The sequence below is a fragment of the Silene latifolia genome, chromosome 4, assembly GCF_048544455.1.
Source record: "Silene latifolia isolate original U9 population chromosome 4, ASM4854445v1, whole genome shotgun sequence".
NCBI lineage: Eukaryota > Viridiplantae > Streptophyta > Magnoliopsida > Caryophyllales > Caryophyllaceae > Silene > Silene latifolia.
In genome coordinates, this window is record NC_133529.1 from 4,962,656 (window position 1) to 4,977,205 (window position 14,550).

Here is a 14,550-nt window from a genome sequence, read left to right on the forward strand (position 1 = left end):
AAAATACTAACAATTTTTTGAATATCTTCTGTGTTTTGAAGTTGTGGACGAATGTCTCTAACACACTAACATTTTTGTGACGTCTCACAACCATTTTAAATAATCTTAAAAAAGAAAGGATTGTGAGACGTCACAAACAAGGACAACTGATTCTACAAAAGTCTTGGAAAAACATTGTTAATCACTTAATCCTACACAACTTTGAGTTTCTTTTTTTTTACAATTCTCAATAAATCTCCATTGCTAAGTACAAAATGCTTGAATCAAATTGTAAGATTCTCTGTGATACCAGAGAAAGTTCCTATAACCTTTCCTCCTAAATCTGGAAATTTTTCGGACCCTAAAAGCGGTCCAACCCTTCCTTTTTTGTCAACATTCACAGGGTATTTAAGTAGATGACCTTTCATTTCGGTAACTACGTCTGCTGCAAATTGTCTCCAATTCTGCTCTCCCAGAAACCTTACCTGTCTCACACAATCGACACTCTCCGGCTGCATGAAATAACTTGACGTTGTTCCGAGGTGCTCTGCCCATAGTGACATTCTATATCCGTATATCTGCAGCCACATATAATATTTCGTCACCAACTTAAACTTTTTAATACTGACGCGACTAAGCAAATGTCAGCTAGATTAGTTAATAAAGTTAATTAAGGTTGATATTCATCACTTTATTAACGCGTTCAGCTACATTCACTCCAGCTCATTTCCATTCAATTTAATTCAATTCAGCTCGTTTCTGCTGAAAAGAACAGAGCCATACCTGACCACGAGGACCAGAGTTCTTCCGAGCCCAAGTATGATGAGGCTGATACGCACCCATTGCAATTTCAGTGTCTCGAGTACCTTCCATAGATCGTTGATTTATGTTTGCAGAACCCAAAATGACAAACTCGTCATCAACTATCATTCCTTTCGAGTGTACATAGATCATAAATCGTCGATTTTTCCTTAATAGTGACTGTTTAGCATCACCCAAGACAACTTGTTATGTTAGACATGTCACAAGTCTTCTGAATTTTCAGTTATTAGTGTAAATTATTGAAACCAGAATAAGGTCCTGTTCTTTTCGACTGAAAAGAGCTGAACTGAACTGAGCTGAAATTAAGCCAAAAAGAACAAGGCCTTATTCTGTTTCAGTTCAGTTCAGCTCTTTTCAGTCGAAAAGAACAGGGTCAAGGTCGTAAACAAAAAGGGATATTCATGATCTACCTGTGGACTACTTCCGCTAGATCCACTGCTAGAATCAGCAGTTGATATCTCATCTGAAACCTCGCGATTCCCAAGGCAGAAAAAGTTCAAGAAGTCCTGAGGTTCATAAGTATGCTCCATTCCTGTTTCTTCTAAGGCCTTGAAGATTACCTGATACATCATTTGCATCGTCTTGTACTGTACAATTCAGTTGCAGAAAATGATGCATTAGAATTCGCTTCTTCATCATCCGATTGATATCAAAGATTCAAGAACCAAAATGCTAATTAATCGGGTTTATACCTGCCAGAACAGAATGCGCTGCATAGCCATGCTTTTAGGATCACCTTCTGGCCACATCGGAACAACAATATATGCAGCGAATCTTTCATGTTTCCTGATCTTGCTAGCTATCTTAAGTGCAATTTCAACCGGTATCAAGTTATTCGCACCTAAGCTTCTGTAAGAATCCCAATTAAAAGACGAGCCAAGAAAATACTGATTTTCGATGTAAATGAAGTGATGCGCAGAGCGTATGGCATGTACATAAGCTGCTTGTATACTCATATCTATGAGTACATTTTTCCCACAGGAAAGATTCTGTTATAAACACACGACATTAAGTAAAACATCGTCAATTATTCGCATAGTTAGCAAATTAGCATATACACAATCTAAATCAAGAGAGAATGATCTAACCCATTTTGTTGCATCTCTTGGATTCTTAGGAAATCCTTTCACTGAATTTGAATCTATTGAACGGAATACCTTCAATGTCGTAAAAAATATGACTGTCAATTTTTAATGGACTAAGAGGTTCGGTTTTCAGAACTTCACCTCAGTAACACAATGAGACTATTTCCAAATGGCCGACCAGACGTGAATGTTGGCTAGGGCTCTAAACGAGCCGATCTGCGCTCGAGCTCGGGTGGGCTCGGGCTTGGCTCGGAATTTTTAGCTCGAGTTCGGGCTCGGCTCAAAGCTCGTCGAGCCTAAAAAACTGAAGCTCGAGTTCGAATTGAGCTCGTTTTGTCTTTATATTATTTTCACTTTCTCACTTTTTAAATCGAACTAAATATAAATATTTTTAAATAACAAATAAAATTATAAAAAACTAAATAATAATATTATATTATAATATACGTATAAATGGCTAAATAACATATAATTTAAAATAAAATTAATATTAAAGTATAAAAATCATAAAAAAAAATTATAAACGAGCTTCCGAGCCAAGCCTTAGTGAGCTCGGGCTCGGCTCGCATTTAGTTAAGCTCGGCTCGAGCTGGTTTTTACCGAGCACGAGCTGAGCTTTGAACGAGCTGATTCCGATGGCTTGTCAAGCCGGCTCAGATCATTTACCGCTCTCATCTTGGCTATGTAAGAAACTATAATCAATAGAGATAAAGAAGGTAAGTTTTAGTTACTTGAACATCCCATGATTCTTCATCATCGGTGAGGTGCATCGCGTCATCATCTCCAACGATATCAGGAATCCTATCTATTTTAAGTAGATGATCGTCAAGATTACCCTTAAGCTTTTTAATCCCACGACGTGAAGCTTTCAACCAACGCTCTTGAAAATTAGCCAAAATGTCGTATGCAGCTGGTCCGTCAATTTTACTGTGTAAATCATGCCATGGTTCTCTAGGACAACCGTTGCTTGAACCCTGTCGAGTATAGAGCTAAAATCGTAATTTGAACCTCCCAACCCGTTTGACAGGTCTACATATATAAGTCATACTCAACTCCATATAAACTAGTGAAATGCTAAAACAAAGGAAAGAAGTTAGATAAGATAATTACAACAAAGTTCGGGTTATGATAGTCGTCATTATGGTCCGTTTCCAATGTTCTGAAAAGAGGATGCTCCGGAGTATCATATCGTCCCTTACATAAATCAAGCCCTCCAACAAAAGCAATGATCTTTCGATTCCCATTTCCTGCATCGGCGTCTAGAATTACAGTTTTTTGGTGATGAGTATAAATTGCTCCAGCTTCCTACGTACTCATCACAGGATCAAAATTAGAGGCAATTTAGAGCAAACAGTATATTCATTACGATTTCCGACAATTATCTGCACAAGTGTTTACTTGTTTTTTGAGCAAACTGTGACCTTTTCCTCCAGACCTTGGGCAAAGCACAACCTGGACTGCTGATCCCTTGAAGAATTTGTAAGTCACTTCATCATCAGTCCCTAGCATACCTTCCTACATCTCATAAATCTCGTGTTAATACGAAAACATCACTTAGTAAAGCGTCAAACGGCTTCTGTATGTACTAGACATGGTAAAATTGACCTGATTCTAAACCAACTGGAAACTTAATTAACCTAACATGATAATGACACGACCTAAGATGACCCAGTTAATGTATTATACAACTGGTTGTATATAAAACTTAGTCAATGAAACTGAGCGTTGTTACAAAGTTGTCGATCTCTATTATCGAGCCATGGTACAAAGTTATTAAGCTGAACAGAATAATTATTAAGCTCAATAACTTCGCAAAATAGCTCAATAACTTGTAAAATAGCTCAACAACTTTGAAGCGGTTGTACAATGCTATTATACAACTGGTTGTAGGGTAGTATTTGTGAAAATGACCCGTGACTTGCAGGATTTCAGGAAAAATTACTCGACTTCAATAAAAATCACAAAAGCATTTCGGAGAAACTAATTCTTACAGTGGTATGCTGAAAAAATCTCCTAGAAGTAGGATCATCCCAAACAAGAAGCAACACTCTTACACCTTGTTGTGCTTTATCTTTCAAAAGATCACCCAATGTTATACTCGAAAACTCATCATCATCGCGAACCAATCTAACAAGGTGTGTCACAGACCACCCAGTGATATAAGTCAAGCGACGTGCATTAGAAATCGCGTTAAAAATGTCGTGCCAACATTTCCCATGGACATAATCTTTCTCATCATCAAGTTTAATATTCGGAAGCATACCATCTTCACAATGAGCATCTTGGTACAGAGTAACTCTGTTCCCTTTTCGAAGGGGAAAGTAAGTCCTAGGGACACCATAATCCGGACCTGAACCAACACCCGATTCATAAAGAGCGCTTTTTTCAATCGGAAAATACTTAATTGATAAACTTAAACAAGCTCCTGTCTCCCAATTTTTACCATTTGATTTCAAAATTGGAAATTTTCCTTCAATTTTTTCGCCTAAATTTAACTCTTGGGTCGGAATTCCTACTGCGCCTATGATCTCAGAACCAACAACATCATCGTCTTTAACTACAAAATGTACTTCAGAAGCGGTATGAGCAACATTGACATGAAAATGTTGCATCCAAGACGGATTTTCATTATCTTTCATCACAAATGTTCTTGCTAAGATTGCATTAGCAACCGAAATTGTGACATATGGATCACTTGTTCCATGAGATTTTCGCTTGATCGATAAACCACCGAGAAAGCTAGTCATTGTGTGTAGTTGATCCATGTTTGGAAGCTTTTTGGCTTCCTTAACCCAAATGTCTAAGGTTCCATGGAGTAATATTGGTTCTAGCGCGCTTTGTGACGTCTTAAATGGTAGGAATTGAGTACCTTGTCCATGAAGAGAACCTTCTGGTTCATCCGCCATGTTCTTCACTTAAGGTGATAGTTGAGTCTCAATCAACGCGTTTTTGGTTATAATCAATATTCGCTGCAAAACAAATAAAAAACAACCATAATTGAACCATTCTTTCTAACAAGATCTCCGATCTATTTTCATCCAGTCTTCAAAACGATCTCAAGACTCAATGTATCGATATGTCATCAAAAACTAAGGCTAGTTCAATATAAAGAAAAATTGAACCTGAAACAAATATTAACCTACCTTTAATCTTCTTCATGCAATGTAATCTCCATAGAACAAATAGTTTTTTTTTTTATCGGCTTCTTAATAACAAATAAAGCCTATAAAATACAACTAAACTCAAAGAAAACAAAACAAAGGAAAAAAACCAAAAACAAAGCAAGATCTAACAAAATTTGCAAGAAGATTATGATAACTATTTTTGAAAGTTTACATTTGTGGTAGAATTTGTTTAGTACTATCATCCATTCAATTAGTGATGTTATGACCATTGAGTGGAGTATTTTTCTGAAAAGTAGTGACATTTTAAAAATGCAACACATTTACCCTTGCAATGTGGATCTCTTCAAAAAAAGGGTAAAGTTCGACTCCCTGTCATTTATCAAATTCTTTACAAAATTTATTCTGCCATATGAAAAATCAATTCTTTTATGGATGGATATGAATTATTTAATTTTATTTCTATGACAAGACATTTCTTATATGCTAATTAAATTGAAAAAAGAGAGAGAGATTCAGGACTTTCATCATAAATGTTACTTATGTTAATCTTAAAATGAGATAAAATATTGCATCAATGCTTATTTTAAGTCGATTTAACTCACGCGACTCTTACACCGCGCTAAAATAAAAGTAGAAATATAAAAAAAAATTGTAACAATTTGTAAGCTAAGACGGTTTTAAGCAAAACCAACTGAATAGGTGAAAACAAAGGTCAAAGGGTAAGCACCACTTAATCAACTAAATTTAACTAACAATACCTAATTTCCCAAAATTAATTAGTCAAATGAATAAAATACTAATAAAATAATCCGACCATCCTAATTTAGAGATTAAAAAAATGTAAATATTCCAACGGTATTCGTTATCCAAAACAATCCCCTCCACTCTCTTCAACCTCACTTGTTTCTTCTCCATCTACAACTTCAATCAATCCAATTAAACCTCACATAAACCCTAATTTTTCCCCCAAAATACCCAATTGTTTCATACCAACATGCTAAAAACCTTAAATTTTCCACTTTCTCCTTCAACCCATCAAACTTTTCTATCTCCTAAGCAAAACCCACTTGCCAATTTCCCTCCAAATTCAATTTTTGTAAAACCCTACATTCTCTTATCTTCTGGATTCAAGATTAAAGCGAAACCGAAAGATTTAATCTTGGGCACCCCATCAATTTCAGTTGAAAAGGGTAAGTATAGTTATGATGTAGAGACTTTAATTGATAAGTTAAGTAGTCTTCCACCTAGAGGTTCAATTGCTAGGTGTCTTGATGTTTTTAGGAATAAGCTTTCGTTGAACGATTTCGCTTCGGTTTTTAAGGAGTTTGCTCAAAGAGGGGATTGGCAGAGGTCGTTGAGGCTGTTTAAATATATGCAGCGCCAAATTTGGTGCAAACCCAATGAACATATTTATACAATTGTTATTGGGGTGTTAGGTAGAGAAGGGTTACTTGAGAAAGCACATGAGGTGTTTGATGAAATGCCTGAACATAATGTTTCTCGTAGCGTGTTTTCTTATACTGCTTTGATTAATGCTTATGGTAGGAATGGTCAGTATGAGACGGCGCTTGAGTTGTTGAGTAGGATGAAGAAAGAAAGGGTTGTGCCGAGTATATTGACTTATAATACCGTGATTAATTCGTGTGCTAGAGGTGGGTTGGATTGGGAGGAGTTATTGGGGTTGTTTGCGGAGATGAGGCATGAGGGAATTCAGCCTGATATAGTGACGTATAATATGTTGCTTAGTGCCTGCGCTAGTAGGGGGCTCGGTGATGAGGCTGAGATGGTGTTTAGGACTATGAATGAGAGCGGGGTTTTACCCGATATAATGACTTATACTTATGTTGTGGAGACATTTAACAAGTTGGGTAATCTTGGGAAGGTGTCTGATCTTTTGAAGGATATGGAATTGAGTGGTAATTTACCGGATATATCATCGTATAATGTGTTGTTGGAAGCTTATGCAAGTAAAGGGTCTATTAAAGAGGCCATGGGGGTGTTTAGGCAGATGCAGGAAGCGGGTTGCATGGCAAATGCCAATACTTATAGTATTTTGTTGAATTTGTACGGTAGCCAGGGGAGATATGAGGATGTTCGAGACCTTTTCCTTGAGATGAAAGTGAGTAATACTGAGCCTGATGCGGCTACTTACAATATCCTAATACAGGTTTTTGGCGAGGGTGGATATTTCAAGGAAGTTGTAACTCTGTTCCATGACATGGCAGAGGAGAATGTTGAGCCAAATATGGAGACTTATGAGGGATTGATATTTGCTTGTGGAAAAGGGGGATTGTATCACGATGCGAAAGACATCTTGCTTCATATGAACAAGAAAGGTTTGGTGCCTAGTACAAGGGCATATACTGGGGTTATTGAGGCTTACGGACAAGCTGGATTGTATGAGGAAGCTATTGTTGCTTATAACACGATGAATGAGGTGGGGAGTAAGCCTGATGTGGAAACTTATAGTTCTTTGATTCATGCTTTTGCAAGAGGTGGACTTTACAAGGAGATTGAAGCAATCTTGAGTATAATGAACGAATCTGGCATACCGAGGAACATGGAAACATTCAATGGTGTTATTGAAGGTCTTAGACAGGGAGGCCAGTTTGAAGCGGCTATCAATGCTTACGTGGAAATGGAAAATGCAGGATGTGACCCTGATGAGCAGACACTTGAAGCAGTCTTGAGTGTTTATTGCTTTGCCGGACTTGTTGAAGAGGGTGCAGAACAATTTCAGGAAATAAAAGCTTTGGGAATACTGCCAAGTGTGATGTCTTATTGTATGATGCTTGCTCTTTATGCAAAGACTGACAGGTGAGTTTTGCAGTCATTTGAGCTTCCTTTTAGTGATATTATTGTCGCGTCATATACTCATTATATATCTCAGTGGTACTGATGTCGTCATAACGTTAGGAACATTAACATGCGTCGTGATGATGATGTAGCACGATACCAGAACACCTGTTGATTACCATTGGTTGCCTATTTTGTGGGAGAGTATTCGGCGTGCTTCACATGTCTTTTAGTGTCAGAGAGAAGGAAACAAAGGGAATGTTACTATGTAGTGAAATCCTTTATTACTTAAGAGGATCGGTAGGATGTTCTGACTAAAAAAAGACCTGCAGTCGTATAGAGTTCACTACTCTAGTGCCCCTTATATATTGTAGTTCATGTCCCATACCAAGGTACTTCATTTTCTGATTAATCAGCTGCTCTATTGGCTTCTCTTTGACATGTACTTCTAGAAATTATTTAGTTTGTGGATTGCCTGAAAAAGTAGGCTTATGGGAAATAACGTGAAATTTGTCATAGCACAACACGAGTTGGAAGCTAATACAAAGCTCGATGGTAGAGCTCCCTTGTATCAGGATATCTGTTAGAGTTTTCCTTACTCTGTTGTTGTTATCTATCTGGAATCAACCTATCTTTCCTTGGGATCTAAAGCCAAAAGAGAACCAGAAATTGTTAAGAAAATGCTGACATACAAGTGTAGGATTTAGAAACAGCATTAAGAACGAAAATCAACTAAAGGCCAGAAAACCACAGAAGGCGAAAACACTGGCACGAGCATATGTATCTCTACTTCAGTTGTATTCTGCCTAAAAAAATTAAGCCTGGAAATACTTTGCTTGCTTTCGAATCAATCAATCTCCCCTTCCCATCATACTCTTCCTATTTCAATTTGGACCAAGTTTTAAGTCAAAAGCAGAGGAAATGGGGGAAGGGAGTTTTAGGTTAGACCAAATATGGTATAGGCTTCCAGGTGTTAGCATTGGGTTCAATGTGCTCCATGTTAAGACGTTAAGTCCGCATCTGAGATTCTTTGAGAAGGAAAGTGGGAGAATCAATATCAACGCAATTGATGTAAAAGTTCTTGTGGTTTAGACGTTTAGTCTTTATAAGTTAATAAGTTTGTGCCATAGTTACCTTTAAGAGTTTAGGTAATCAAATATTCAGAAGAATGCAGTTCATCAAACATAGAAGAAAGATTTTTTTGGGTTCTGTCCTTTGCCTTTATCCATAAGCTGGCAAGTTTTTCTATTTCTCAGAGTATAATCTTGATATCCTTTCTTATGAAAAAGTCGCCAATGATAGTCTTAGTCTCAAAAGAATTTGCAACCAGCTGACATGAACTAGCATAAGGTTTCCTAGGAATGATAAAGCAGGAAGCGGAGAGAAAAATGAGAGGGTAAGCACCCAAATGGATGACAACAAGTAATTGACATCCAAAATTCGGTTTATGTCTATTAGACATGACTTAGTTTTACTTTTGTCAACGCAGTCCTTTTACGACTCTATCTATTCTTGAGATAAGCCACTGAACACCACTAATTGTAGTTACCCCAAAGAACTGCCATGTCGAAAGTGCTCAACTTAATACATGCTGTTGATGGAATAATAATCTGTGGGTTACCAGCTACTATTATATTTTTAATTTTGTTGGACTCTTTGTTTGTTTGTTGTTTGTTTTACTATAGTTCATGTAACGGAAATGTGATGGACTTCAATGTTTTCATGTTTACTTTATTTTTCTTGTCAAGTGTGCCTCTGATCGTCAATTGAGACCTCAGACCCTTTCTTTCAGAAGATTAATATTGCATCATGTTACTCAGATTTCACCAAATTTGGAATTTTCATAACCATTATCCATTTTGTTTTTGATTTTGCATTTCACTTCATCTGTTGAGCTGCATATGAATCAGGTTAGATGATGCGTACGAGTTATTGAATGAGATGATTGGACATAGGACCTCTAACATCCATCAAGTGATTGCTCAGATGATCACAGGGGATTTTGACGATGACTCCAACTGGCAGATGGTAGAATATGTTTTCGACAAACTTAATTCTGAAGGTTGTGCCTTTGGAATGAAATTTTATAACACTCTCTTAGAAGCATTATGGTGGTTAGGCCAGAAGGCAAGGGCTGCAAAAGTTCTGAAAGAAGCTACGAAAAGGGGACTCTTTCCTGAACTATTTCGCTATAACAAGTTGGTGTGGTCTCTTGATGTACACAGGTAAAATGGTTTTACTAAAATTTTATATGAGACGGTCTCATATGTGTGAGTGTGACCAACCGAAACCCCTAGGTATTGCTTTTGTAATTACAGGGTTAATGGGTTGGTCTCACATATAGACTGTCTCATCTACGTTTTTGTAAAATAAATTATTTTTTTGTTTATTTTATTCATCTTTTTTATTTATACCCGTTTGAATTGTACCTTTGGTCAATGTGCAGAATGTGGCCTGGTAGTGCATGTTTGGCAATATCAGTCTGGGTCAGTGATATGTTAGAGATGATTGAAAATGGGACAGATCTTCCACAAATAGCAACTCTTGTTGTAGTGTAAGCCTTCCTCATTGTGTTCTCACCTCTCTCTTTTTCCAATTATCGAATGCAAGCTTTTCTCTTTTTCTATAATGGTGATCGATAACCAGGTCAGAAATTAGATTCCTTTCCCAGGATTTTGTTACCGTGAACAATGACAGTAAATTTTAAAGCAAGAAATTCGACTCCTTTCCCAGGATTTAGCGAGTCATATTGTTTTATTCCATTTTATCATATCGAAATGTTGACTAATTACTTGTTCTCCTTTTATTAGCAGAAGAGGAAAGATGGAGAAGAGTGATGTTACTCGGGATTTTCCTGTTTCGAAGGTTGCTCATGCGTTCCTGGAAGATAGTGTGATGTCATCATCCTTTTCTTCTCCTGATTGGAATAACGGTCGCATTGTAAGCCAACGTTCACAACTAAAGCAGTTATTAGCAGACTTAAAGCAGCTTTCTTCCGAGTCTCCCGAGTCTGAGAAAGACCAACTACTTCGTCTTGCCAATACTCCCATGCCTATACCTTTATCAAAGACATCTTCAAGAGCCGATACTAAAGAACAGCTTAATGGAGCTGAGAAAGATACAAGAAGTAAAAGACACAAAGTCGACAAAGAGCTTATTTCTAGCACAGTTTAATGAAGAACAAAACTCTATTTGATTGTTGGCTTCTCAAGGACCCACTTTCACAAGAAAATCGCTTCCAAGACCGGGAGTTTTGAACTCGAGCATTTTATGTTCTGGGGTCATTATTCTGAAGGGTGTGGAATATGATCCATCAGCAATCGAGATTTTGAATCAGGCTCATGACAAGTTTTATCATTTCTGACATGGAAGGACGTCTTAATGGTGTGTGCGACAACGGAGTGATGAATCTCGAAAGGAAATGGGAGTGCATGTCTTTTCCTATGGTCTTACCTTCACATGTACATGGTTGGTTAGGTTGTTCAGAATTTTTGGGTGAAAATAGGAATGTAGTATAGCTTTTTCTACTTGTACCATTTTTGATGATCTTCTGTTAATCTGTTGTTCAAAATCCGAAAGGCGCATAGCTTTAGATCTTTGATGTATCATGTTGTAGAAGAAATGTTTTGCTTAATGTATCCCTTCTGCATATCTGCAATTTTGTACCGCTACTCTATCTCTTTTACTACCAAGTAAGGTGCCAAATCTAGGTTTCAGTTTTAATTTCAGCATTGTTCATAGCGAATATCGCTGAATCGCTGATAACTGGCTCAAAATGAAGTGTCAACTATCAAAACATTTGGAACTGAATTACGGTACAATGTTCGCTTTGCTTTAGAATGTTGTAATATAACTTGTTGCTTGTGAACCGGTCATATTATGCACAAATAATACTACTATACAACCAGTTGTATAATCTACTCATTGTTATGCGAGTCTCAGACTCGATAGAAGGTTTTGATCCGGTTCTGGACCGAACCCACCGAATCAAGGGCCTAGAGAATAAAGACCGAACTAAGTTATGGTGGATCAGAGACCTTAGTTCACTGACAAAGGCTTTTAGCCTGGTCCAGTTTGGGTTGAACATGAAATATTAGTGGCCTAGAAGGCTAGAACTGGACCAGGCTAAATCAATCGAGCTGGTTTTTTTTTATGCAAATGTGTAGAATGAATAATAAAGTACAGTAACTCTTTAGAATTAATTTTTCATGAAGTTTAGTAAAGTGTACTAGTGTAGTTGGTCAACATTATGATACCAACTAATTAAGCAATTAAGACTATTGTAAAACGTCCAATAACATTGTTTTTATGGTGTACACTTCATTTAATAATATGATATGCTTAAAATTTGGGTAAAATTCAAGAATTTTAGAGTTCAGTCTCTCTAAAAGCAATTTTGTAAAGGTTATTTATAGTCTGAGATTATGCCTTTTAGGAGTTTGAACCTGTCATTTCGGGTGGCTGACTTGGTATAAGGTGATTTTCAGGCTATCACGTAAATTCGAAAGTTTTCCCAGTATGCACTAGGATTATTCTTATTCAAACATACAAGCTGACCCGGCCAGTCTCGACCTGACCCGTCCCTCGGGTTGGTTTTTACCCGACCTGCGTGACTCGTCCCTAGCCCGACCTCACCCTGGCCCGCCTCTTGACCCCACCTTGTGCTGTTTCCGGGTCTGCCTTCACCAGGTCCAATCCGGCCCGTGTTGACCCACCCCCTACCTCGAGCTGGTTCCGGGTCCTCCTGGTGAAGCCAACCCCCTCTGAGTCAGCTTAACCTGACCTGAATGTTTGACTGTTTTAATGTAACAGCTGCGAATAAGCCCGTCATCCAAAAAATACTAGGAGTAATAAATATTTATGTTGTACAATCTCACATTCAAGATTCCAAAGTTTACTCAAAAGCATAGTGACTATCAAACAACCTTATATTTGGGGGCTTGGACTATTAAACGACTTGACAACCAATAACATTGAGGTTTTCGAAAGATAGCACTTTGATTGGATCTATCATCATCCATGTGTTAACCTTTGATTTATGATTTAATAATTAATTAACAAGCAAGTGTCCTTAAACTAAAGGTACAAAATCACGAGGAGATATTCTCGCATTTTGCTTAACTTTGGCTACTAATCTTCATTGGTTAAAGTTCTTAGTCAACTTAATTTTCTAAGAATATTTTAAAGAAGATTTAATTAAATAATGTTATCTTAAATGACCTTTTTTAAAATTTTTAAAAAATGTAAAGTTTCTTAGACAATGTAAAGAGCTATAATATTCACCTCTTGTACACCACTTTTTTCTTTGAAGGACGCCTTGAGCAACTTGAAAAGATTCTTTATGCAAATACTTTAAAAAAAACACTATTATTGTAGAATAATCTCTATATTCCTTGATGGTTCATAATGAATGAAAAATAATATTCCCTACGTTCTAATTATTTATTTAATTTCTCCTAATTTTTATGAAAAATATTTTAATCAAATATAAATAAATAATTGGAACAAAGAGGCCGGGTATTATAGTTTGTAAGTTTTGCTTTACAAGAGTACCAAGACACAAAGTGGCAAATAGAAGGGGTTCACAAATTGTTCTATAAGACCAATTTTAACAAAAGCCTAATAACACCAAGCCTAACTAAATAATTTAATAAACTTGTAAAAAAATAGTTTATTTTGATAACATAATATTTTAGTTTGATAATCTACATATTTAAATATGTCATTATTTATCAATGTCATTATTTATCATAAAATATTGAGTAGTCAAAATAAAACCGAAATATGAATATAATTAAATGTAAACATTGGACTTTTCTCCTTTTGGGTCAGTCATATGCTATAAGACGGTCCTATAGGAGTAGACTACTTTTATTAATTTTATTAATTCTATTATTTTGTTGATTAAGTATCTCGTTTATATTACTTTTGCGTTTTCAGTTTTAGTATAGTTTTCAGGTATAATGGAATCGAGCTAATAACCGTGAGTCCGTGACTAATTAAATTGGCCGATAATGGGCAAAAATTGATATTATCGTCATTTAGTAGTAAATTAGCCACAAATGATCACCATATAACCAACCGATAATTTCAAGTTGGTTGCAAAATTAATAGCAAATTATCGACCAATCTCAATTGATAGCTAGCTAATTATGAGTAGCAATAAACTTTTAGTTTAATGAATAGAAAATTAGCAACCAAACATAGTCCTTCTATACTAAATTACTAATAGCATTTTAGATTTAGATAATTAGCTAGCTAAGCAACCATTATGGATAGTAGTAGTTAGCTAGCATAATATCATTAGCATATTGTATTCCAAGCTTTAAAAAAATTATCCTCCCAACTCAATTATTAGTCCAAGCTCAGTCAATATGCCTCAAATTGAATAATAAAGCATAATATTTGGAAAATTTTACATTATTGTTATCAACAAGTCTTTAACGATAGTATTCGTCTCTGAGTTAAATAAATTCTCTACTGTTTATATAGGACAAATTTATTATGGTAAAATTAACAGTAAGACTTTCCCAAATTTTAAAAACTTTGTCACATCAACTTTTCACTAACTTTTATTATTTCTTTATTGTTCAGACTCTTCCTAAACTTTATACATTATTCGTCAAACACCTCAAACTCTACTTTCCCATTTCACTACTTTTTTTTACAAACTTTTTTTTAAAAAAAAAAGGACAAAATGAAATGATACATTATTGGATAATTTTCCTTGAAAGTGGGGTTTA

General features: G+C 36.1%; 2 protein-coding genes across 3 annotated transcripts; one reads left to right on the forward strand and one right to left on the reverse strand.

The window, feature by feature from the left end:
• Positions 1-210: 210 nt before the first annotated feature.
• Positions 211-4,849, reverse strand: LOC141652002 (phospholipase D gamma 1-like). The gene is made up of 9 exons (XM_074459675.1): positions 3,878-4,849; positions 3,285-3,401; positions 2,997-3,191; positions 2,618-2,860; positions 1,890-1,958; positions 1,494-1,790; positions 1,212-1,388; positions 763-960; positions 211-557 (listed from the first exon to the last, which is right to left on the reverse strand). The coding sequence occupies exons 1-9, from the start codon at positions 4,790-4,792 to the stop codon at positions 264-266; spliced, it is 2,505 nt and encodes an 834-aa protein (XP_074315776.1). The 5' UTR covers positions 4,793-4,849; the 3' UTR covers positions 211-263.
• A 982-nt stretch (positions 4,850-5,831) lies between these two features.
• Positions 5,832-11,472, forward strand: LOC141652666 (pentatricopeptide repeat-containing protein At1g74850, chloroplastic). 2 transcript variants are annotated; one of them, XM_074460228.1, is made up of 4 exons: positions 5,832-7,828; positions 9,718-10,032; positions 10,254-10,361; positions 10,621-11,472. In XM_074460228.1, exons 1-4 carry the CDS (start codon positions 6,006-6,008, stop codon positions 10,979-10,981), a joined length of 2,607 nt encoding a protein of 868 aa, XP_074316329.1. In that variant the 5' UTR covers positions 5,832-6,005; the 3' UTR covers positions 10,982-11,472. The 2 variants fall into 2 exon arrangements, with proteins under 2 accessions (XP_074316329.1, XP_074316328.1); XM_074460227.1 differs by having other exon boundaries at positions 5,863-7,828; positions 10,618-11,472.
• Positions 11,473-14,550: the final 3,078 nt, after the last annotated feature.

Excerpts from the sequence above, each read along its gene's own strand:
- LOC141652002 (XM_074459675.1), bottom strand. The coding sequence starts at position 4,792 with ATGGCGGATGAACCAGAAGGTTCTCTTCATGGACAAGGTACTCAATTC. Across the intron at positions 3,192-3,284 it reads ACAGTTTGCTCAAAAAACAA|GAAGCTGGAGCAATTTATAC; the intron begins GTAAACACTTGT and ends ATGAGTACGTAG. Across the intron at positions 1,389-1,493 it reads AGCGCATTCTGTTCTGGCAG|TACAAGACGATGCAAATGAT; the intron begins GTATAAACCCGA and ends TGAATTGTACAG.
- LOC141652666 (XM_074460227.1), top strand. The coding sequence starts at position 6,006 with ATGCTAAAAACCTTAAATTTTCCACTTTCTCCTTCAACCCATCAAACT. Across the intron at positions 7,829-9,717 it reads CTTTATGCAAAGACTGACAG|GTTAGATGATGCGTACGAGT; the intron begins GTGAGTTTTGCA and ends CATATGAATCAG. Across the intron at positions 10,033-10,253 it reads TGGTCTCTTGATGTACACAG|AATGTGGCCTGGTAGTGCAT; the intron begins GTAAAATGGTTT and ends GTCAATGTGCAG.